The 25,848-nt window shown below is 34.9% G+C and overlaps 1 protein-coding gene across 1 annotated transcript in view; it reads left to right on the top strand.

Moving 5' to 3' along the window:
• Nucleotides 1-25,848, top strand: part of DPY19L1 (dpy-19 like C-mannosyltransferase 1) — a 100,882-nt gene that overhangs the window by 38,837 nt on the left and 36,197 nt on the right. Inside the window, exons 8-13 of the mRNA XM_043872079.1 lie at nucleotides 10,307-10,398; nucleotides 12,608-12,707; nucleotides 14,959-15,036; nucleotides 20,195-20,281; nucleotides 22,408-22,467; nucleotides 23,009-23,089. Coding sequence (XP_043728014.1) covers nucleotides 10,307-10,398; nucleotides 12,608-12,707; nucleotides 14,959-15,036; nucleotides 20,195-20,281; nucleotides 22,408-22,467; nucleotides 23,009-23,089 — 498 coding nt within the window. The remainder of the gene's footprint in view (nucleotides 1-10,306; nucleotides 10,399-12,607; nucleotides 12,708-14,958; nucleotides 15,037-20,194; nucleotides 20,282-22,407; nucleotides 22,468-23,008; nucleotides 23,090-25,848) is intronic.

The following is a 25,848-nucleotide window of genomic DNA, read 5'->3' on the forward strand; positions in this document are numbered from 1 at the left end:
GTGGCTTAAAGAAATAGTGGGTCTGTGTTAATTCTGTATATAATTTAAAATTTTGAAAACTGTTGTTTTAACTGTAGTAAAAATAAGCTAGCCATGTATCCATTAACTTCTTGTGGGGGGTAGCTTTTTGATGTAGGAGCTATAGCATATGTTTCTGTTTGAATGCATTTATATTAAATCTTGATATACTTTTAAGTGTCCTTTGCAGAATGTTTTATTGTGTCTATAAACTTGTGCGTGTATCCAAGTTCTTTTCTAAAGAGAATAGCGTTGTAAAAAGAAGAGGCTCTGCATCCAGGCTGCCTGTGTTCGAAGCCTGACTCTGCCGTTGAGTGGCTGAGTGACCTGGGCAAGCCCTTTGATCTCACCCGCCCTCATTTTCTCTTTGTAAGGTCATAATGATGTGATCCGTCTCACTGGATTATTGGGAGATAAAATACGCTCATATTTCTAATGTGTCTTGAACAATGTTTGACACATAGTTGCTACTAAGTAATTATTAACTTGTGTAATTGTTTATATTATCATTGGTAACTTATTTTAGGTTAAATTTTAATATAAATTCAAGATGCCAATGAAATCCTTCCACTAACTTAATTATAATTATAAATGAATTTATAGTAATATATATATATGTGTGTGTGTCTAGTTTTCTTTCATGAAAGTTTTCTATGAGGGGAATTCTCATATAAAAAGGTCAGGTTGCTTTGTGTGAAGTAACTGAATCCTTTTAAGTGTTTCCACGCTGCCTACAATATTTGAATATATACATGTTACAAAGCTCTGAGGGTAGTCATACAAAAACTAAATTGTAGACTAAGGGTTGGACTTATTTTTCCTATTATTTAGTGCATTACTAATGAAACTTAAATTAGCACATGCGTAGTATTTAAAATCATAGAAATTTAAAGCTAGAGTGACTTTATAGATTAGAGTTATTTCACAATTGATTGCAATGTGACATCAATTAATTGATTTGCTCTGAAGTTTGAACAAAGAAAAAAAGAATTATTTGACTTTTTGACTGTCGATGCTGCTTAGTGACTTGGTGTGGACCATAAAACATTTGGAAGCACAAATCTGTGAGAATGCCCTAAGAAATAGGAAATAATTGTTTAACAGTGGAAGAAGGAGCATTGGGTGTTCACAGTGAGATGTTGAGAAGAAAGAGATTGTTGAAAATTTTGAACCCAAGGCACAGTTTTAAATATTACCATCTCTTAAGCAAAAAGGTCTACTGTGTTATTCTCAGTGTAAATTAGGGGTTATTAATTTTTGACTGTATGTTTTTCTAATAATTTTGATACTCATGTAGCATGACCATCTTTCTTAGCAAAGTCTTTTCAGTTTTTAACGATGAAATAGATAGCTCAGTTCCTTTTTCAGGTTGGTGGATTTTTTTTTTTTAACACTTTTTAGCTACTTGATATATTGAAACATACCTAGGGTTTACTTTCTACTTAGGAAAAGATTAACTAAATGAGATTAGAATTAAAACTGTAGTTTTCCTGAATTAGTTAAGTAAATAATTGTACTTATATCAATGACTATAGCTTTAAAGTGTGTAAGTGACCATTTTGAGTAATGATGTTAATTGAGAACATAAACTATAGTTTTGGGTAAAATAACTGTGAGATCACAAGTAACTGAAAACTATTTTATTATTATTTTTTGTTTGGTTTTCAGATTGTAAGATTTCCAGACCCTTGTTTTCTTCTGGTTTTTAAAAGTGTTGTTTAAAGTACACAGTTTTTGTGTTGTGGGGGGGGCCCAGCATCTACTCTGGTTGCAACTACTCGTGTATTTAGTGAACTTTTCCAGAGAATCACGGTGTGTGTCCCACTGGAACATCTGGCTGTTTTCTAAGTGGTACCCTTCTTTCTTAGAAGAGTTATTTAAATCATGTGAGTGAGTGGTTTATGAGTGAAAAAACAGTTGTGAATTGTTTTCCTGCTTTTAAGTTCTATTTCCATTATTTAATTTGCTCTGTAATTGAGTCTAAGGTAGTATTTTTGTTTTCATTGTTGCTGTTGTTTAGTTGCTAAGTCACGCCCAACTCTTTCCCAGCTCTGTGGACTGTCGCCCACGGGGCTCGTCTGTCCACAGCATTTCCCAGGCGAGAATGCTGGAGTGGGTTGCCATTTCTTTATATGATGTACTTTCTGAAGTATTCCTTTCTCAGATGGTTTTACAAGGGGAAATTTTTGCTTTAATAGAAGAACTATAAATTGTGTCACATAAATGATTAATCAAATTATTTAAAAGGAAAATTTAAAACCCTCAAATCTGAAAAAATGTGAAAACACAATAAAGAAGCTGTTAGTGGCTCATAGTAATGATCAGTAATATTGAGGCTATATACAAAATTTTTATTTTATAATAAAAATTATGCAGATGTTTTACTTATCCAACTTTTTAATTAAATGTTAATTTTGTTCCTATTGAGAATTTTTGCTAAGATGGAAACTAACAATTTTGCTTTGCTTTTTAAATGTTTTCTTATTATAAGATGTGTATAGCATTGGTTGATTTTTAGCATGTTAATTGAAAAGCACTTAGATGGGTACATTAAAAAACCTAAATGCAGTACTTTTCTCCAGTTTTTGACTGTTAAAAATTCATTTTATGTAAAATACGTTTGTTTAGCTTTTTATGATGAGATTTTTTTCTTGCCAATTTAAGGAACTTTTTCTTTCCTCTTTTCCTCTTCCTTCCTCCCTTTGATTTCTAATGATGGTAAGGACATTTGTTCTGGGTCTTCTGTTTATTCAACTGATTTAAAACAACATATATAGCCAAATCACTTTGCTGTATAATAGGAATTAACAACACTGTAAATCAACTATACTTCAAAAAAAATAAATAGGGAAAAATCAACAGCATATACTGAGGGCCTACCCTGTCAGGACCTGTAGAGGCTGCAAATGTTTCAGTTAGTAAAGCAAAGGTCCTTTGTGGATGTGAAGGTGGAACAGTCTTCTGCTAAAGGTGGGGAGGGTTGAGGGGGGGTCTTCTGATTTATTTGGGGAAAAGCAAGGAGGCCATTTTGGAGGAGCAGAGAGTGGAAGGTATAAGGCCAGACAGTGAAAGGTAGAAGGTGGGATGTGGAAAGAGCCGATTCTGTAGTCCTATCAGTCATTGTAAGGTTCATTTGGAGCAGATGGAAAGGCCGTGGAGGGTTACCTACAGATGAGTGACATGATTTAAATATTTTTTACGTTAGTTTGGTAGATAGTGTAAATGCAAGATGTATTATTTATTCAGGCTATTGAGTGCTGTGTGTATTTGTGAAACTTAACTCCAAAAATCCAAAAACAGAGTGTGTGCTAGTCTTAGTTGGAGATGAATCTGTTGATGTATTTTGAAGACTAGTAATAGCTTCTAATGTGGTAGAAAACTAGCCCACAACATCTTTCGTGACCTGGCCCCTTCTGGGTCTCTCCACTCTAGAGCATTTTCTTTTTGCCTCAGTCCTGCTGTCCTTCCTTCCTCTAGTTCCCAGAAAGGACTGCTCCTTTTCCTGTCTCAGGGCCTTTGCACATGCTCTTTCCTGTGTCCTGCATATTTCCCTCTCCCTGTGTCTCCTAATCTATGCCTGGTTAACTCCTAGTCATCTTTCATAGCTGGATGTTTCAATTTGGGTTTCGGTGGCGTTCTTCATTTCTTCCTGCAGATCTGGGTTTCCATCTGGTGTAATTTCTCTTCAGTGTTAAGAACTTTATTTAGCATTGTGGTGCAGATCTGCTGCCAATAAGTTCTCTTAGCTTTTGCCTTTCTAAAAACATCCTTATTTTCCTTCTTTTTTTTAAGTGCTTTTTTTTTTTTTTTTTTTGCTGGATAAGAATTCTGGGTTGAAAGCTTTATGTTTAAGCTCTTTAAATGTCATTCTTTGTCTTCTGGCTTACATTGTTTGAAAAGTCATCTATCACACTATTGTTTCCCTGAATGTAATATGTTTTCTATAGTGGTTTGAAGCTTTCTTTTTGTATTTGATTTCTCTTGGTTTGATGGTGATGAACTTAAATGTGGTCTTCTTTGTATGTATCCTGCTTAGGTTTCACTGAATATCTTTGTTCCATGGGTTGATTTTTTAAATCAGTTTTTAGAAAACTTTAGCAAATATCTTTTGTTCAGATATTTTGTCTTCCCCATTCTCTTTCTTACTGTCTTTGAGGATTCCAATTCCATGTATGTTCAGCTTTTGATGTTGTCCCACAGGTTTTTGGTACTTTCTTCATCTTTGTTTGTTTGTTTGTCTTTGTCTCTATTTGGATATATTGTTTTGCTGTGTCCCTGAGTTCATTGATACTTTATTCTGATACATTGTCTGCTTTAATGCCCATCCAGTGATTTTTTAATTTTAGATATTATAAATTTCAGTTTTTCCCCGAGCTTCTATTTCTCTATTGAAAATTCCTATCTGTTCACCCATTTTATCCATCTTTTTCTGTGAATTTTTAAACCCAATGACTACAGTTAAATTCCCTGTCTTCTAATTTCAACATTAATGTTCTCTGTGGATTTAAGTTTTCTGACTAGAATTTACTTTTGATTGTGGGTTATATATTTGATTTTACATGTCTCATACATTTCTATTTAATGCAAGATATTTTGTATAACAGAATGATAAAGCCTGAACTAAATAATTGTTTTTGCTTGTTTCGTTTTTTTTTTTCCGTCCGAGAGGGAGTATCTTTTCCTGTGTTGGGCATATAGGGTAAGGGCCAAGAGCTTGGATCCCACCATGAGTCTTGCTAAGCCGGGCAGTGCTGTAGTTTTAATTTAAGATTTCCTCCAGTTTCAAATGAATGAAGGAGATTTCTGCCCTGTGGCTCAATCTCCAGTTTCCCAGATGCTAACTCCAAGGTATGATCTCTTTGGTCTTACAAGCAATTGAATTTGGAAGAGGTTAATTTTTAGCTTTTTAGTATCAGTCACTGGATTCAACTTCAGCAGTTTTCTGGAAGCTAAGCACAACATGAGATTGTGACTTGTCTCTGCCTCTTGACTGTTCTTCAGTGCTTCTTCTTTTTTCAAGGTGGTTTTTTTTTTTTTTTTTGATGTTGACTGTATTTTAAAGTCTTTATTGAATTTGTTACGATATTGCTTCTGTTTTCTGTTTTGGTTTTTTGGCCATGAGGCAGGTGGGGTCTTAGTTCCCCAACCAAGGATAGAATCTGCACCCTTGCATTGGAAAGTGAAGTCTTAACCACTGAACTGCCAGGGAAAGTTCCTGCTTATCTCTGCTTCGTCACCCTAAATCTGAATATTAAATTAATTTAGTACTGTTTGTTGCAAAGACAATTCTTTTTCCATTGAATTGTATTGATGCTTTTGTCATTAATCAAGTGACTGAATATCGGTAGATTGGTTTTTAGACTCTCAAATCTGCTCCAGTTTGGCTGTTTATCTTTAAGTCAGTATCATACTATCTTAAATATTATAGCTTTAAAAGTTTGATATCTGGTGGTAAAAGTCTCTAACTTTTTTTTTCCAGTGTTGTTTTAGTTAGTCAAGGTTCTTTGTATTTCCATATGAATTTTAGAATCAGTTTTCCATGATTCCTCCTTCCCTCAGCAGATATACAACCTGCTGGGACTTTTGTTATTGCCTTGATCTCTAGATCAATTTAGGGAGAAGCGGCATTCTAAATATATCAAATCTTCCCATCTGTAAACATAACTATTCTTCATTTATATCAATCTTCAGTTGTTTCAGCAGTGTTTTATATATTGTAGTTTTTTGTTAGATTAATTCCTAAGTTGTGTGTGTGTGTGTGTAGGCACGCATGTGTATTTTGGTACTATTCTCTGCCCTTTGGATATGTTCAGTGTTCTTTATTTCCCTCAGTGTTCTTTGAACACTTACTCTCTTGCACAAAAAGCTGTTTCAAAATCACTTAGTACTTTCCTGTCCCTAGATTTGGAATCAGCTGTTTTCCAAGGAATCTTAGATCCTGCTGGTGGAAAATGGTATTTAGAGACCAAAAGCAGGGTGCTTGGTGTGCTTATTACTGCTTGGATGTAATCACTTTTAGCTTCTTTCAGCAGAAGTCATTAATTCACACTGATTCCTCCATTAATTCTAATCTAGTCATCTAGTATTATAAACTCTGCCTTCCCCTACTTCATATTTGTATCTTCTCCCTCCCCATAATCTAAATATATTTATGTATTTGCTTTATTCTGTAGTATATACAAAATAATTTCAAAATTAGTACACTAACATGATTACTAACCATAAACCTACTAAGTAAAGTTTAAGATTTCTTTGCTGTTCTTTGTTTCCTAAGATCATAATCTGCCAAGGAGTACAGAGTTCAAAAGTAAAATAGCTCAATATATACCTAAATTATTTTTGCTTCTCTGTTAGGTTACCATTTAATGCAGTTGGAATCATTTGTTTCATTTTAAGATTTATATTGTTCTTGTGTCATGACGAATACTTTCATACTGTATACAGAATATTGAGCATGTTGATAACCTTGAGTAGTTTGGTTTACAACCACATAGTAAAGGTGGCGGAGTTGATAACACCTTGTCAGACATTTTTTCTGTGTTTAAATACGTAAGGAAAGGTCAGGTTTGAGTTACTGCTGCAAAGGATGGAGTCCTGAAGATGTAAGGTATTTCTTATCCAACAAGGCTGACTCATTTCACAGAAGTTTTTTGCAAACTTTATGGTAGGATATGCTGATATCCTGGAAGATCAGAGACAAAAATAAACATTTCTTTCCATAGAACCAATAGAAATACTTTATTAAGAGAGTAAGGGCTTCCCTGATGGCTCAGTGGGTAAAGAATCTGCCTGCAGTACAGGAGACACGGAAGACCTGGGTTTGATCCCTGGGTTGGGAAGATCCCCTGGAGGAGGAAATGGCAACCTTCACCTGAAAAATCTCACAGAGGAGCCTGGCAGGCTGAAGCGCACAGGTCCTTAGAAAGCCGAACGTGACTGAGCGACTGAGCACACAGGCACACAACGCTTGTTCGGAGCACTTCTGTGTCACTGAGGCATTGATTTTTGTGTGAGCCGGAATTGTATTACGGATTCAAATTGACGTATGTACCAATAACTGACGGTTTAATTGGGCAGCGTATCAGTACATGGTACAGAAAGAGACAGAAGCTCCAAGAAACCTCCCTGACTTATAAAGGTGCGGTCCCACCAGCCTCATAAAGCCAGTGCCAAGCTAAGGGCCTGCCTAAGCAGTGGGGCTGCCCAGGTAACAGCTAGATGATGTGGTGTGGCTGTTGCGTTTTTTGTTGCATCCAGCATTTTTATGGTTGACATCTGAATAGTTGAATCCTTAAACCGGTACCATTCTTAGAAAAGGAGTAGCCAAACCCATGGAGGTCAGGAATCATTTTGGAATCACTTGTATAGTGTTTAAAGTAATATTGTAGCTAATACAGCAGTGCCTCAGTCAAGAGGTAGGATCATTTGTTTTAAGCCCAAACCTTATATGTTAACTCTAATTAAAACTCTTGGAACAAGCTTTAAACATAATCTATTTGATACTAACTATAAGTTGTAATTGAGTAGTCAGTTCTATTTCTATTTTTAAATTATGAAAAGAAATCATTTAGATTATGCTCAGATCTCTAGTAATGTAAGTCAACTATTTGAAAAGAGAGTTTGAAAAATGAAGCTGTTTGTTGCTGAAATTCCTTTGTTTTTGATTCTTGAGTACATGACTAAAAGATTTAGCCCTTACCAAGCCAAAATAGGTTAAAAATTATGTAGTGGATGAGGACAGTTTAAACAGTGCAAGATTTTTTTATTGAATTTATTTTCACAATTAAAGAATTTCTTATTCTTTGTCAGAGTGCAGAATACATTTCTGTGATCCTTTTTGAAGCAGTTCACATGTATATTTCCTCCTTTAATTCTTACATTTCAACCTATAAAGAGAATTATAGATTTTTACTTTCCACTTAGAATTATAGTTAAATAAAAATACTTATTTATTGTAACTTAAGGTATGATTAAGACAAATCTTTTTTTTTTAAATTTTCATGTTATATGGTATCATTTGGATCAGCAGTTATGTTTGTATCAGATCTAGAAAAGCACCTTGTGTTATTGGAGAAACAATAAGAAGCACTTTCACATACATTTGAATTCATTCACTCTTAACATTTTAGAAGGAGAAAACCTTGCTCTTTGTTATAATTTATAATTGAGCTTTCTTATCCATACTTTACAGAGGATGTAATTGAGTTTTAGCAAACTGAGTGACTTTTGCTATTAAGAGAAATGAATTTCTAAGAGATGACAACATTGTTGAATTTAGTAATGAAATAAATGTAGGTGAACAGTCTAAGGAAAATTTTCAAATTGTGTTTTATATAGTTTAAGTATTTTCTTACTGGTTTTTGCATAGAGATTGGTAGCTTTATAAATTTTGGTTATACATTTCCTCTGTCAATCATACTGAAATCTCTAATAAACTAATTAATTTAATAAACTGATTTTTAAAAATTGCATCTCAGCAACAAACATGCATTTTTAAAGACTTTTTCAATCTTTTCATATTCTCTTGCATGTAAGTTCATTTACAAATATATGTTTATGTTAATTTCATAGGGAATGGTGAGTTTTGGTAGGAAAAAAAATAAATTGACTCAAACTTTCTATAGGGGTAGTAGAGATGTCTAATAGTCTAAAGCAGAGCTAAGATAAAGGCTTGTTTCCATCATGATCTTTGTCATTCTATATATTCCTTAAATTTACCCTGCTTGACTTGAAAGATGCAATGATTTCCTCTGGTGTGACTAGCTTAGTAGTAGTGATATCTAATTGTTTTACATTTAATCCAGTGCTGTTTTCTTCAAACTGAAACATGGACTTATTAATATATTAAATATATATGCAGAAACATGATAGAGTGCTAAAACTGGACTATTATATTATTTAATCAAATCCAAAGTTAGCTTTCAGAAAGACTGATAACTATTTTAGAATTTCTGTTATTTTATTTGATCTCCTGTACCACTTTTTATAAATGCTTGGCAGCTCAGGTCAAAGAAGTAAAAACAAAAATGGAGTGCTCCTTTTAAGCAGTATTACCAATAAAAATACAGTGATGTCCCCAGAGAGTTTTGAAATATTAGTTATGAATCAGTTCAGTTCAGTCCCTCAGTCATGTCTGACTCTTTGTGACCTCATGGACTGTAGCACGCCAGGCTTCCCTGTCCATCACCAACTCCCGGAGCTTGTTCAAACTCATGTCCATTGAGTCAGTGATGCCATTCAACCATCTCATCATTTCCCCTTCTCCTCCTGCCTTCAATCTTTCCCAGCATCAGAGTCTTTTCCAATGAGTCAGTTCTTCGCATCAGGTGGCCAAAGTATTGGAGTTTCAGCTTTAGCATCAGTCATTCCAATGAATACTCAGGACTGATTTCCTTTAGGATGGACTGGTTTGATCTCCTTGCAGTCCAAGGGACTCTCAAGAGTCCTCTCCAGCACCACAGTTCAAAAGCATCAATTCTTCGGCGTCAGCTTTCTTTGTGGTACGACTCTCACATTTATACATGACTACTGGAAAAACAATAGCTTTGAATATACAGACCTTTGTCGGTAAAGTAATGTCTCTGCTTTTTAATGTGCTGTCTAGGTTGGTCATAGCTTATCTTCCCAGGAGCAAGTGTCTTTTAATGTCATGGCTGCAGTCACCATCTGCAGTGATTTTGGAGCCCAAGAAAATAAAGTCTGTCACTGTTTGCATTGTTTCCCCATCTATTTGCCTTGAGGTGATGGGACCGGATGCCATGATCTTAGTTTATTGCATGTTGAGTTTTAAGCCAGCTGTTTCACTCTCCTCTTACTTGCATAAAGAGGCACTTTAGTTCCTCTTCGCTTTCTGCCATAAGGGTGGTGTCATCTGCATATCTGAGGATAAATCGGAGGTTATTGAACTAGTTATGAATAGTTTGCTGAAATTCATGTGAAAGAAGACAAACTATATAGTTAATTTTCATAGCCAACTCAAATGTAGTGTTTTTAGTTTTGGCAGAACATTTTCTTGCTGGTGCTTTCCCTCTTTTCTTTTTAAGCTGCAGGTGAAGCTTTTTAGGACTTCGCTGTTGACAATTCATGATGTTAGTGTTTCACTAGGTCTTATGCTTTGTGTGCCTTCCTCCTAATTTGGCTATTGGTAAAAATGTTAGTATCAATAGTTTGTTTTCTGGCACGCCATTACATTGTGAGAAAGGCTTAATAGCAGCTTTCAATTGGTATGTCTTATTCAACACATTTAGCAAAGGTACCATACACTATGAATTTTTTTTTTTTTTTTCAGTGTACCCGTGTGATGTGGACACCTCCTCTTCGTGAAAGCTTCTCATATCCATTCCTTGTACTTCAGATGTTGCTTGTGACTCATATTCTCAGGTAATTTTGACTTATCTTTAGAGGTTGTTGTTTGTTTTGCATTGAATAACTTAAGCTGGAATTTTTTAAACCTCTGCTATAAAAACAATGTAATAAAATAATTAAGATGATGCTGTTGCTAGGTTGATTTCATAAAGGTATTTTAAGAATATAACTTCAAAACATATTACTACCCAAAACATTTTCTTTATCTGCCCTTTAGTCTTCTTTCCTTTAATTAGTGGTCCACAGATACTGCTGGAGGAGCAACAAATCTGCTTCCGCTTCTTCTGCCATCTCCATTTTCTGCCACCACAGCAGCCTTCCAAAAATAGAAAGAAGTGGGAAAGCTGGTGGCAGCATCCTACACAAGAACAGTTCATAGAATAGATGTGGTCAGGAACTCGCATATGTGTAGTTCTTTTCTGTACATTTGTTTAGCATCCCTGAGAACTGGATAGCAGGAGTAGAAAGAAACCTGAGTAGATAAAGATACGCTAGGAGAATTCCTCCTAGACATTTAGGATTGGATTGGGCTCTTCCCTGTTTCTCTGGCCTTCAATTAGAGACCTCATAGAGATGCAGGCACCACACTGGTGGAAAGAGAGTTTAAAGGAGAACAGTTCCCTCCCCTTCTATTGACAGATACAGAATTTAGATGGATGCTGCCTTGTTTCAGAGGGTGAAGATAAAATGGAGTGTAGGAAACAGTAGAACAGAGCGTGATGAAAATCTGAAGATGACTCAGACTAGTCTAACTCTGTTCAATGCAGAATTCAGGAGAACTGGTTGAAATCTGTTACATCAAACCATTGGGTGATCCATTTCCCCATGATGATCTTAGCAGGAATAGAGCCAATGGGCTCTGTCTCTTAGGTAGTGTTTTTAGACAGGCCTTTCACAGAATATGGGATGGGTGGTAACTTTTGTATTAGCTTTTAAAGTCTTTGCAACTCCAGCCTGATTGCTCTCCCTTAAATCCCTCTTTTATTATGGAAATTAGAGCTTCTTTAGCATCTTCAAGAAAGCTGAACTCTGAATTCGTAGCCTTTAGTTCTGGCGCACCGTGATAGACTGATAGACGTTTCCCTCTCACACTTTGGGAAGAAGTGAGGTGCTGTATGAACACCTGATTGTCCACCGCACGTGCTGTGTCTCCACAACCACGGTCTTGATCTTGGCTTTTTTCTCTGATACAGTGCACACAGTAGACTGCCCATCTGTCTCCACTTTCTGCTTTTCACCTCCCTCTCTCTGCCTCTGTCTTAAATCCAGTGCTGGCAAACTTTTTCTTCCTCTCATTCCCTTGCTAATATGCTCTGATTGTCCACAGCTGCTCAGATCAGAGCCCCAAACGCCCCCTGCCTTTTCCTCCTCTTCTCTTTTCTGTGCCCTATTCATGCAGGACCCAGCTTTTATCTCATCTCCTCCAGGAAACCTCTGTCAGCTGCTCAGCCCATACCCTAAACACTTGCTTGCTTGTCTGCAGAATACTTATTGCTTAGAATCTGCTACTTCTGTGATTTTTTTCATAGCCATCATCTATCTCTCCAAATTAATCTATTGAATGCAGCTTTACATATATATGTTGGGCTGTGAATTCACCAAAATATAGTTTGAAAAAACTCAGTGGATACACTGACTCTGATTTCCCCCTCTCTCCTTCGGCAACTTTGTTTTTTACAGTTATTGCTGTTGTTTAGTTGCTGAGTCTTTCTGACTCTTTTGCAAATCCATGGACTGTAGTCACCAGGCTTTTCTGTCCATGGAATTTCCCAGGCAAGAATACTGGAGTGGGTTGCTGTTTCCTTCTTCAGGGGATCTTCCCAACCCAAAGACTGAACCCGTGTCTCCTTCATTGGCAGGTGGATTCTTTACCACTGAGCCACCTGGGAAGCCCTTGTTATAGTTATACTGGGTATTTACTTTTCATAGGAAATTGTTGTAATTGGGTGTCAGTAGGCATAATTTATTAATTCATTGACTCATTTTATATGTTATAACTGATTGTATTTAGAGATTCTAATTTGTAGTGGTTTGGAGCCATGCTAGAATGTTTTCTGGTTGTGTGTTAATCACTCAGTCGTATCTGACTCTATGCGACCCCGTGGACTACAGAGCCTGCCAGGCTCCTCTGTCCACGGAATTCTCCAAGCAGTAATACTGGACTGGGCTGCCATTTCCTTCTCCAGGGGATCTTTTCTGGTTAAACTTATTTTATCTTTTTAAGGGCTACGAAACTTTACAGAGGAAGCTTGATTGCACTCTGCATTTCCAATGTATTTTTTATGCTTCCCTGGCAGTTTGCTCAGTTTGTACTTCTTACTCAGGTAAGGTGCTTATATTTTTAAACTGAATTAAGTTTAGTGTATTTGATTACAAGAACTTAATTATCTAAAATTATAGAACTGATATGTTACATGATTCTAAGTCCTAAAATGTTTTTTTCAGTTGATATTTTGAAAGAAGTTTCAAGATAGGGCAATAAATAAGATTTATTTATTAATGGGTGTTGAGAAAGGGGAGTAGAATGTGTGCTTATTTTTCCCTGCCCCCACTGCTTGGATTCTTTCTTATACTGGCCTTATTCCTATTCATATAAAGCAACTTGAGTTGTTTTTTAATGTCCTTTGAAATGTCTTGCTTGAGAAATGAAGTCAAGCCTGGATTTGAGACCTAACTCTGTTCACTCTGTTGGACAGACAGCCTAACTTTTCTTAGTTTGTTTTCTCATATATGAAGTAGAGAAAATGAAATAGCCTACTGTATTGGGTTGTGATTAGGATCAGATGGGGTCATGAATGTATTATAAGACTCCTAACACATTACCACTGCTTAACAGGATGTCAGGTTAGCTGTTTCTATCATATATATTTTTTTTTAAGAGACGCTTTGAAAAAGTGAGCGTGTTAGTTGCTCAGTCGTGTCTAACTCTGTGACACATGACTGTAGCCTGCCGGGCTCCTCTGTCCATGGAATTCTCCAGGCAAACATACTGGAGTGCATAGCTGTTTCCTTCTCCAGGGAATCTTCCCAACCCAAGGATCAGACCTGGGTCTCCTGCATTGCAGGCGGCTCTATTTGTACTTAATTCTTTATTTGAGCTTACCTTTTAGATTCTCTTGTCTTCTTTAGTTTGATGACATATTAAATGTTTCTGGTTTAAAATGTCCGTGAGGGTCACTCCTTAAAACCCAGTGGCCTGTTGTGTATTGCTTAGCCCCTGGAATGGAAAGGGAGAGTTCCTACCCTCCAGTTAGTGGAGATGGTCAGCTTTATGTTTTTTATCTGGGGAGTGGGGAGTGGGGAGTGGGGGGAGTTGCATGGAGTGAGTGGAGGTAGTAATATGCTTCTCTGTGGGGCTAACACTGAGTAACAACACACTTGCCCACAGTTGTTGTGTCATATCAGTCACCCTTCAGCAATGACGTGTTCCCCATGGAGAAATCTGGGTAAAGGGAAACATTGTTTTCTTGCTTTTAGGAACATTTATTGTAGATTACTTAGAGATTAAAAACTTGATGAATAGAACTTAAGACATATGTTTATAAGTATTCAGCTATTTTGCTGTTTGTTTAAAACATATTTGTGTAGTAAGAGAAGCATGGAATTTAATTTGAATTGCTTTTTCCATGAAGAAAGATAGAAAGACACTGTTTGAATACCTCTCTATTTTACTAAAAAAGTGAAAGTGAAAGTTGCTTGGTCGTGTCCGACTGTTTGCAACCCCATGGACTATACAGTCCATGGAATTCTCCAGGCCAGAGTACTGGACTTGGTAGCCTTTCCCTTCTCCAGGGGATCTTCCCAACCCAGGGATTGAACCCAGGTTTCCCGCATTGCGGGCGGATTCTTTACCAGCTGAGCCATTTTACTAAGAGGTACATTGTTTAATCAGTTTATTCATATAATCAATTAATTCATATGAATAACTCCAGTACTCTTAGAATTCTTGGAAAACACATTCACAGTTTTCTTTAAAACTGTTAAAAAATGTAATACCTTTGTAATACAAGTATTTCTAGCTTGAAATTTGATAAATTTGATTATAGCCAACACTGGAATATTTGTACAAGTATGAAGGAGAACACTAATGGAGATACTTTTTAAGTGTGACTAACAAGCAGAACTTAATATATTTTCACACACACATGCATTAAATAATTATTTTTTAGCTTTTAATATATCTTTCCCAATTATGTATTAATTGTCACATTATAATTGCATTTTCATATTGTTCAAGCAAGGCACTTTGTAATTGTACATGTCGGCAGTAGAGTCACTCTGACATTAAAAGGAATATTGTTTTGAATAATCTGCAAAGCAGATAATTTACATGGTTACTTGAGAGAGAAGTGAATGGAAGAGAATAGTCAACCGATATTGCTATATTAATGTATTCACCATGTTTAATAATAAATTAGCAGGTAAGAGGGAAACTAAAGAACCTTCTATATAAATATTAATTTGAGGCAAAATAAAGATAATTCCTTTCTTAATTTTTTAATCTATTCATTGTATATGTATAATTTTAAATTTTCACATAACTTTTTTTTTTCCACATAACTTTTTAAATTTCAGATTGCATCATTATTTGCACTCTATGTTGTGGGATACATTGACATAAGCAAGTTACGGAAGATCATTTATATGCACATGGTAATGATTTTTGAATTTGTTTTTTCCCATATATCTTGACCTTAAAACAAAGCTCCTGATTAATATTTGATTTATTCATGGCTGAAACTAGTTTTAACAAAGTTCCATAACTAAAACAAGTGTTACTCAAAAACTGTAATATAATTAACAGATCTTGTTTTAAATAGGCCACCCTGAAAATTTTATTTTGGGTCATATTACCTGATTTGAGTTTGTGCCCAACTTATACGTTATCAGTAAAAAAGATAATTCGTGAAAGAGACCGTGGAATGGTATGTTATCCAGGAACCTTCTGTTAAAATAAAGTGGAATATCCGTTTATTGAGCACCAACTATTGAGGCACATGGGACATATCAGTGAGTAGAATTGCAAAGATCCCAGCATGTATGTGGATTACATCCTAGTAGACAGAAGATAAATAATAAACATAGTAATTTGGTAACTTATATAGTGTTTTGGAAGGTGGTATGGACTATAGAAAAGGACAAGCCATGATACCCCGAGGAGGTCAGAGAGGGCCAGCTGTCAGTGGATGGGAGACTGAGATGTCATGGGGACAAGGGGAGGTATGGGAGAGGTAGGGAGCCAGTGTGCATCTGGGATTCTGCCTTTGTTGGCTTCTAGGATGAGGGCATAGGGTTTTCAGGGCTCCTCCTTTTTGGTGGATTTAAAACGTAAGAGTGGGAATTTAAATCACAGGAAGGGAAAGACTGGCCCAGAGGTCAGGTATTGAAATTAACCAAGATCTCTAAAACAAAGGAGCCTCTGTAAGGGTAGGTGACCTGACTTTAGTTCTGTGGCTGGCAGTATGTTTATTCAAGAGATAGCCATATTTGAAGTGGATTGCAATAAAAGCTTAAGTCAGGCACTTGTATTACTAAAAAGAAAAAAAATCCCAACTGTCAGGGTTTATACTACAGCCATATATTTTTTGTTGTCTAATAATTGGTACATATAAAAGGACAGTTATAAAATAAATTATGAACAGAGTTATAAAATGAACAATCATGAGCCTACCCTCCAGCTGAAAACTGGAACCATCATTACTTTGAAGCCCTTGTGTCCTGAATATAGCTGCCTCACTTCTCTTGGAGATAACCATGAGCTTGACCTTTCAAATTATAATTGTTTTCCTTTATGACTTTACCATATACATATACTTATGCATAGATAATAGATTTTTATAATTAAATTTTTGTATTGTTTTTGAGGTTTATAAAATGGTTTCCTTTTTGTGTAAAATATGTTTTCACTCAGATTTCTGAAATTTGTATGTTACTGGAGTTCAGACATTTTCTTTGCTTTATGTTTCTTATTGTATAAATTAAGCACAATTTATTTATCCATGTTCTTGTTGAAAGATGTTTAGATTTTTTTTCCCTCTCTCTCTCCTTTTATGAATAATGCTGTGCATTTTTCCACATACCTCCTGGAACATAAATATAGAGTTTCTCTAAGCTATTTACCTTGTAGTAGAATTTTTAGGTGGTAAATTAAATACATGTTCAATTTCACAATTTAATATTACATTGCTTTTCAAAAGTGATTAGACTACTTTGACCAGTAACATGTAACAGTCCTTGTTGTTCTGTATCTTTTTTTCTTTTTTAATTTTGTCAGTCTGGAGAATATAAAATGGTATCTTATGACCTTAATTTACATTTTTCTCTGGTTTTCAGTAAAGTTGAATGTGTTTTGGTATGTTTATAGGCCCTTTGTCTTTTCTCTTCTGTGTTATTCCTATTCAAAATTTTCATCAATTTCTCTTATGACCAAGAAAAAATGTCGTTTGTTTTATTCACTGCAGTGTAATCCAGTACATTCATTATTTATTTTGATGCTTGAATTGTTCCTGATTTGACCAGCTACTTTCTGCTGGCTTCTTTGTCCTTTGTTCTCATTATGCTTTGAGTACTTTTTCGAAGAAATCAGTAAAGGCTCAGTTTCATCAAATGCTTTTCTACATCTGTCTAGAGATCCTGGGTATATTTCCCTCTTTAATATGTTACTATAAAGAATTACATTAAAAAAAAAAAAAAAAAAAAGAATTACATTGATTGATTTTCTACGTTAAGCGGCCTTGCTTTTCTGAGCTAAGCAAAACTATATATTCCTGGATTCACTTACTATTATTTTGTTAGAGTTTCAAATCTGTGCATGATTGGAATTGGACAGTACTTATCCTTTTTCGCACTTGATTTTTTTCCTGCAAAGTGTTTAATATGTTTTTTCTTTTTTATATTGCAGTAAAAATTAGAATAATTGTTAAGCCCTTAGTCTGTCATCACATAAGCAGCTATGGATGAGGACTTTGACATAAAGTTATAGTTTTAAAAGTACTAACATGACACAGGTTTAGTTTATAGTAGAACCTATCTTGGGTAAATGATATATGCTTGATCATGTCACTGACTAACTATGGAATCAGTTACATACTATGGACTATCTTTGCTTTACAAACGCCTGAATCTCCATAGTTACAAAAGGAAAAAAATATGAAATTGCCTCCAAAATGAATTTTTTTTCCATTTTTTATTATGATAAAATAATATCATACACATAAACTTTACCATCTTAATTGTTTTAGGTATACACATCAGTGATATTAAGTACATTCTTATTGTTGGGCAAACATCACCACTATCTATTTCCACAACTCTCTTAATCTTGCAAAAATGAAGCTCTATACCCTGCAAAGTTATAACCCCCTATACTCCTTCCTCCCCTGGCCCCCCCCCCCCCCCCGCCCAGTGCCCTGGAAACCCTCATTCTGCTTCCTACGTCTATACTTTTAACTACTCTAGGTACCTCATATAAGTGGAATCCTGTGGTATTTGTCTTTTCCTGAACGGGTCATTCACCTGGCATAAATGTTCTCAGGGTCCATCCATGCTGATGCAAATGGCAGGGACTTCCTTCTTTTTTGTGGCTGAGTTTTGGTCTATTGTGTGTATGCCACATTTTCCACATCCATTCATCCATCATTGGAAACTTAGACTGTTTCTGTGTCTTGGCTATTGTGAACAATGCTGCAGTGAACATGGGAGCGCACATATCTCTTGGAGATCCTGTTTTTGTTTCCTTTGAGTATCTGCCAGGGGTGGATTTTCTGGGTCATATGATAGTTCTATTTTTAATTTCTTAGGGAACTTCCATACTGTCTTCCATAGTGTACCAACTTACTGATACTTTCCCACCAGTAGTGGGAAAAAGGGCTTTTTATTCTCCACATCCTCACCAATACTTATCTCTTGGCTTTTTGATAATGGTCTTTCCAACAGGTGTAAGATTATGAGGTGATGTCTCATTGTGGTTTTGATTTGCGTTTACTAGTGATTAGTGATATTGAACACCTTTTCCTTTGATACTATAACAGCATTTGATAAAGTCAACATCTGTTTCTGATTTTTAAGATCTTAATTAAATGAAAATAGATGGATGCTTCATTGAACTTTTGATACATACATGTACTTTAAGCCAAAAGCTAGTATCATGCAACATGATGGATGAATCAATAAAACTATTGCCATTAATGCCAGAAATTTAAGAAATATGTCTTCTGCCACTCTTAACATTGTTGCATAAATATTAACTAATACAACTGACTTAAAAATGAGTCTCAAATAGAAAAGGAAGATATAGAAGTATCATTGTTTGTAATTGATATGCTTCTGAATACTTAAAAAACCAAAATTAATAAAGTAATTACTACTAGAAACAATAGAAGTTTATATTCATTTTTTCATACTTAACATAATTTTTCTAAATATAAAAAAATCAGAAAATATGAAAAGATTTCTGATATAATAGCAACACAGATAATATACTTTGAAATAAACTTAATAGGCAGGATCTATATGAAGAAAACTTTACACCATTGATATATGTAAAAGAAGACTTAAAGAAATGGAAACAATGTGTACTATTTTCAAATTTAAAGATTTGATAGTGGGCAGATGTAGCTAAAATATAGTGTAATGTACATTATAGAATAAAGCAATTTTAATACAAATATCATTTTTTCAAATTTAGGCTGATTATAAAATTCTTATGTAAATTTTATATATGTGGATCAATAAAACTACTGAAAGAAAGCATAGATTATTTTATTTTTAAAGACTTTTCTTATAATGGAGGTAAATTCTAAATTCTTACAGGAAATGAATGATAAATTGACTAATGTAAAAATTTAGGAAACAGTTATAATAAATACCACAAACAGAGATAAAAATGAACTGGGAAAATATTTATAATATGTTTGCTTGGTAAGGAGCTATGCTGTATAATATATGAAGGAGTGCTTAGGAAAATATGAAAACCCAATAGAAAAATGGACACTAGGAGTAGGCAATTCATACACACACAAAACAATGTAAGTAGTGAATAGAAGAAAAGATGCTATATGTCTCATCCCTAAGAATGGAAAGATGAATAGAAAAAAATGAAACAATGAAGCAACCGTTTTTTTTGTTGTTAGATTGGCAGATATTTAAAAAGAATAATGCACAATATTGGCAGGAACTTGCATACCCTACTGGTGGAGAGTATGGTATTTTGTATGGAAATTTGTCAATATTTTCTCAAATTTTAAAATGTTTGTATCCTTGACCCATGATAATAATTTATCCCATAAATGTGTTGACATGTACTAATATATAAGATAGATACATAAGGATGTTTTCTCAGCAGTGTTTATAATAGGAAAAACAAAACTAACAGCAAGACAAAACTGGAAAGCACTTAAGTGTTCAGAGTACTGGTTGCATAAATTATAGCATATCTCTAGAGTGGAGTACTTTTTTCAGTTATTCAACAGAATGAATTAAATTGTTTTAAGTTGATACGTAAAGCACTTTGAAACAACCTAAGAGTAAAAGCAAGCGATAGCATAGCTTCTGGGCCAGCTTTTCATTTGTGGTTTTAAAAAAGTTATAAACTAGAATTTGTAAATGTGAATATAAGGATGCACAGGGAGTTGGTGGTGGTGGTGATTTCTGGGGTTTTGAAGTGGGGCATAGAATGCGGGCTCTTTTCCTTGTATATTCCCTATTGAATGGTCCAAATTTTGTTTATCATGGGCATGTGCAGTTTTCAGAATAAAAATCTTTCTTTTTTGGTTTTCTGTATGTTAATTATATTTTTCTTGGATTTTTTCAGATTTCTCTTGCACTTTGTTTTGTTTTGATGTTTGGAAACTCAATGTTATTAACTTCTTATTATGCTTCCTCTTTGGTAATTATTTGGGTAAGTGTTCCTTAAGTAAATGTCTGTTTTTGAAACTAATGGTTTACCAGTTTATCACTGGCTTGAGATTCATGAGGGATTATCTTTCCAGAACTGTTTCAAGTGTCTTACTAAATGCGTATAATGTGATAATGTATTTAAGTTCTCGCTTCCAAAGAAGCACAACAAAAATTAATGCCTGAAGACACAGTGCTTTGCTTTGTACTCTCAATCTGTCCTTTCTCTCTCATCTTTTATGTCACCCGACTTTTGGCCCAGGGTTTATTTTAGAATGGTTTCTATGCTCTCCTCTTTTTCTTGTTTCCTCCCCTCCTTTCAGTGTTTATCCTTTTCTTTCCTCACTTTGTAACCCCCTTTCCTCCTTTTGGCATCTCACAGCAGTCTCTCCTTATTCCACTGTGATCAGAGAGAGGCTTGAGGACTTGGTTTTTTTTAGTTTTTCCCTTCATGTCTATTTGTATGACTTATTCAGATAATTTAAATCAGGTAATGATTCAGTTATATTTTTCTAGATCACTAAGAGCAGATGTAGATTATGGAGAGACAGTCTTACAGAATTAGGGTAACAGGTCATCTAACACCTTCTGCCACTTTCGATAGAATGACTTTCTAAATAAAATATGTCTCTCTAAATTTAAAGATTTGCAGAGGTAGTTACTCCTGTTTTTTTTTCCCAATGGGTTTCTGTATTACAATGTTTTGCATACCTAAGAGGAAAGAAATTATTCCTTATATTTAACATATACATGCTTTAGTTTTAGACTGGTTTCTTGGAGATGAAAGCATATTGCACTGTCTTAACTGAAATACATTCTACTTCTTGAATAGTCATTTAAGTAAGTCAGATCATTTTGTCTTTCTTGATTTCTAGAACCCATTAACAGATTTGGAATCTGCTATTTCTTTGTCCGATTTTACAAGTAAATTTTTTTAAAAATTCTGTTTCCCAAATACCTCTTCCCAGTCTGGACCACCATCCTTTACAGGTTGTGTGACTTGAGTATACTCCAGCACAGAAATTAGCAATTAGCATGTGGTTGATGCTCTGTTTTCAATAATGTCTAAAAAACACCCCTCATTAACTGAATTGCTGTGCTTTGATATTAGTGATAGTTCTTACAATCATAAATTCTGTTTGTAATTGGGAAATGTGACAATAGACTCAGTTCTGTATTTACATGTGTGTACGGGGAAGTCCTGGTATTACTAAGGGTAAAGGACATGACTGTTGGTACTTGTGTACAGGAAAGCCATTGAATGGAAGATTGCCTATCAATAAAATCTAATCTTAAGTACATTTTGCAGGAAATTCTCTTCAGTTCTATTGAGCACCTACAGTGTGTTAGGCTTCCTACTAGGTGCTTGATGCTGAGGTATGTCTCAGGTATAGATTAAGCATTATGCATATTTCATGTATCAGTATTTTGATGTATGAAAATAAATGATGGCAACAGGTACAGAATGTAGCATATTTTTATATATTTAACTATATAAATGCACATTTGTCTATTTTTGTTTCTAGTTATCACTTTGAAACCTTAATTGTAACACATTTTGTATTTTCAGATATTCAGAAACTTCTGAAAAGATTTAATTTGGGTTCATGTATTTATGTTTTGATCTCTAACCATATTTTTGCCAAGTTGGAAGTAGATTTAGATCTTTATAGATACTGTGCTTTGGAAGTTTGTTATATATCTGGAAAGAAATCAGATTTGGTTGAGAACTATTTAGTTGGTTCATTAAAAACTCATTTATACTTTATTCAAGGAGTTAGTAATATTTTAACTTAAGGAAAATCTTATAAGACACCTATCTAAAATTCTGAAATTGTTATATATTTCTTGATTCTTAGGTAAATCAGAACCAGTCATAGAAGTCAGTTATAGAAATTTATGTATGGAGATTTTTCTTTCAACTTTACAAAGTGACTAATTGACCTAAAATATTCTGGACAAAACAGGGCTCCTTGAAATCAAATGAGCTTGTATTGATTCTATGTGAAACAATGAAAATTGTGCTGAATTTTAGATTCTTGAGGATCGTGTTATTTATAAGTATTTTTTTGGTACCTGAATTTGTGTCTGTAATTATTAACTTCATGCTATGTTATTTTCTCCATGCAGGGTTTACTGGCAATGAAACCATATTTCCTGAAAATAAATGTATCTGAACTTACTTTATGGGTAGGAATCAATCTATTTGAATGCATACATTCTTCCTTCTCTAAAATATATCATTGGTTTTATGTTTTACTTTCAAGGAATTGATCTATATAATGCAGGCGGTCTAACAGTTTTATAACATATTAGGGCTCAATTTTAATGTACCAAATTACTCTTTTCGTGAAGCAAGATTAATATTGGATAGGTAGTTAAAGAATTTCAGTTTTTGTGTTTTATTACCTATGCTTTTTCTGAGGAGCAGTACATGTGTAAGAAACTTTTAGTGGAAGGGAAATTTAACTGCAATTGCTGTATAAATCTCCTATAAAATATTAACTTTGATAAGAAGATTGTATATATTTTTCTTTCTGGTGACAGCCCTTGATTTTGAAGTAACATTCTTTATTTTAAGGTGCATGTGTTTCAGCATTTTCTCTTGGCTATAGAGATGATTACTTCACATGTGATTAAAGCATTTATTTTTTTCTTCCTAGGCTATGTCTATGCAATGGCTGTATGATGCACTGGTTTAGTTTTGTTTTGCTATATTTTTCTTTTGTAGGTTATCCAAGGATGTTTTTGGTTATTTGGAACTGTCATACTAAAGTATTTGACATCTAAAATCTTTGGTATTGCAGATGATGTAAGTTTATTTTTGCTTTAACTTGAAAGACTTGAAATAAACAGGCTTAGAATAAATTACTAGAGTTGCCAAGTACCACTGTTTAAGCTAAATTCAAGGTGGGGTCTATTCACCTGTTATTTTGTCTATCTACTCTAATAGAAAGTAAATGTGACTAAGTATATAGTCTATTCTTCAAAATTAATTTTTGACACAGTCTCTTATTGGTCTTTCTATATCACAAAGGTTTTAAAATTTTATTTTATTTTTTTCTTCTTTTTTTTTTTTTTTTTTATTAGTTGGAGGCTAATTACTTCACAACATTTCAGTGGGTTTTGTCATACATTGATATGAATCAGCCATAGATTTACATGTATTCCCCATCCCGGTCCCCCCTCCCACCTCCCTCTCCACCCGATTCCTCTGGGTCTTCCCAGTGCACCAGGCCCGAGCACTTGTCTCATGCATCCCACCTGGGCTGGTGATCTGTTTCACCATAGATAGTATACATGCTGTTCTTTTGAAACATCCCACCCTCACCTTCTCCCACAGAGTTCAAAAGTCTGTTCTGTATTTCTGTGTCTCTTTTTCTGTTTTGCATATAGGGTTATCGTTACCATCTTTCTAAATTCCATATATATGTGTTAGTATGCTGTAATGTTCTTTATCTTTCTGGCTTACTTCACTCTGTATAATGGGCTCCAGTTTCATCCATCTCATTAGGACTGATTCAAATGAATTCTTTTTAACGGCTGAGTAATATTCCATGGTGTATATGTACCACAGCTTCCTTATCCATTCATCTGCTGATGGGCATCTAGGTTGCTTCCATGTCCTGGCTATTATAAACAGTGCTGCGATGAACATTGGGGTGCATGTGTCTCTTTCAGATCTGGTTTCCTCAGTGTGTATGCCCAGAAGTGGGATTGCTGGGTCAAAGCTCCAGAGACTTAAGCTCAAATTTTAAGACCTGTGCAGTTATTTTCCTCTGGTTTCTTTATAATCCCCTTTTGCAACAGACAAAGACACCACCTTCAGAGCCTCTTAAATAATAAATTATATTATAGATTCATTCCTTTTTTATTCCAGTTTTCTGGTCAGTGCTTATGAAAGTTTTATTTATAAGCTTTTATAGATGATTTAATCCAAGTTAGTCTTGTGAGAGACATTTTTATTATTATTGGTTTTACTTTCTTTGGTATTTGGGTAGGAGAGATAATAAAATGAGAAGAATTTTGTTTTATAATTGCAAAAGATTCACCCTATCTGTAATTTTGCTTTGTCTATTTTATTTTGATATTTTGGTGAACACATTAATTAAATTAAAATAGGACACTAACCAATGTGGAAAGAGTAAACCACATTTTTTTTTTCTGTAATTTATTTTAATTGACTGTCTTTCTTCCTCCTGTAATAGATTTAAGTAGTGGTTTTGAAACTGAGTTCTGTGACGTTCTGGGACTTCACAGGCTCTTTGGTGAGGTCCATCTACTTTCCAGTCTCCTTTTTGATTCTTTTCATCCAGGATAGTCTAGCTTTAATCTCTTACATAGAGGACATCTATACAGGTTTTCATATGAACAACAGAATTGTTTGCTTAAAAAAGATTGAGAACCTCTGGACTATTATAGGGGTAGTCTACAACCTGTGGGAAGATATTTTTAAAGTTTAAAAGCATAACCTAAAATGCATTTATTGGGTTATTCAGTGTACCTGCTCTGGGCCTGACAGTAGAATGCATCCTAGAGATACAAAACTGAGTAAGACACAGGCTAGTGGGATATAGGGACAATTTCTAGCAACTATAAAACAGTGTAATAGAAGCTGTGATAAAAAGAGTGGAACTTCCATGGCAGTCCAGACTCCGAGCTTTCATTGCAGGGGGCATGGGTTCAGTCCCTGGTTGGAGAACTAAAGATCCTGCATGCTGTGTGGCATGGCCAAAAATAAATACGTAAAAATTTAACAACTGCAAAATGTATTTTTAAAACTTCATTAAAAAAAACAAACAAACAGGTACAGAGTGCTGCACAAATACACAGGAGGAGTTAAGGAAGGCTCCTAAAAGTCAGCTGTGAAGATGAGTGCTAAAAGGTGATTGAGTCAGCCGGAATACAGAGAATGAGCAGGAAGAAATGGGAAATAGCTCAAGTCCTAGGTTTATGGAATCTGACTACTCACTGGGGGAAGACAGTCCAGTTAAATTGTTAATTCAGGTTAAAGTGACTGTTGTCATTTCTGCCACAGCCTGGTATTGAACCAGGGTAAAAAAAAAAATATTATAAAAAGTTATGTCTAAATCAGAAATAATTTAGTTGCAGTGTTGGTATTTCTGGAAATATGTAACATTGATCAGGAACATCAGCTTATAAATTCTTAATTTTGACATTGGTCAGAGGAAGGAGAATGGCAAGGCCATATAGCTATTGAGAAGCATTGGTTTTTTTCTGTTAAGATAATAAGGCACATACTTCCCTGTCCTTTAGGAATCCAAGGAGGCATTTATTGGCCTATCCTGGATTTCTCATCCTTGGTAAAAACTGATGTCCAACAGGGAAGTTTAGCACTTGGTGTCCCCAAGATTTTTATTGGGGACTGGTAACACAGGCACCCTCTGCCTCACACATATCAAAATTCCAAACTCCCAGAAGCCATGTAGGTGTTCAGTATAAGCCACTAGTATTGTTTAGGGTGGTGGGGTCCTTGCAGAATCTAATTCCCTGATGTCAGCCAGGGGTCAACCTTGCAAGCTGGTTTTTCAAAGGATACCCTTCAGACCT

Source organism: Cervus elaphus, chromosome 18 (assembly GCF_910594005.1).
Source record: "Cervus elaphus chromosome 18, mCerEla1.1, whole genome shotgun sequence".
Classification (NCBI taxonomy): Eukaryota; Metazoa; Chordata; class Mammalia; order Artiodactyla; family Cervidae; genus Cervus; species Cervus elaphus.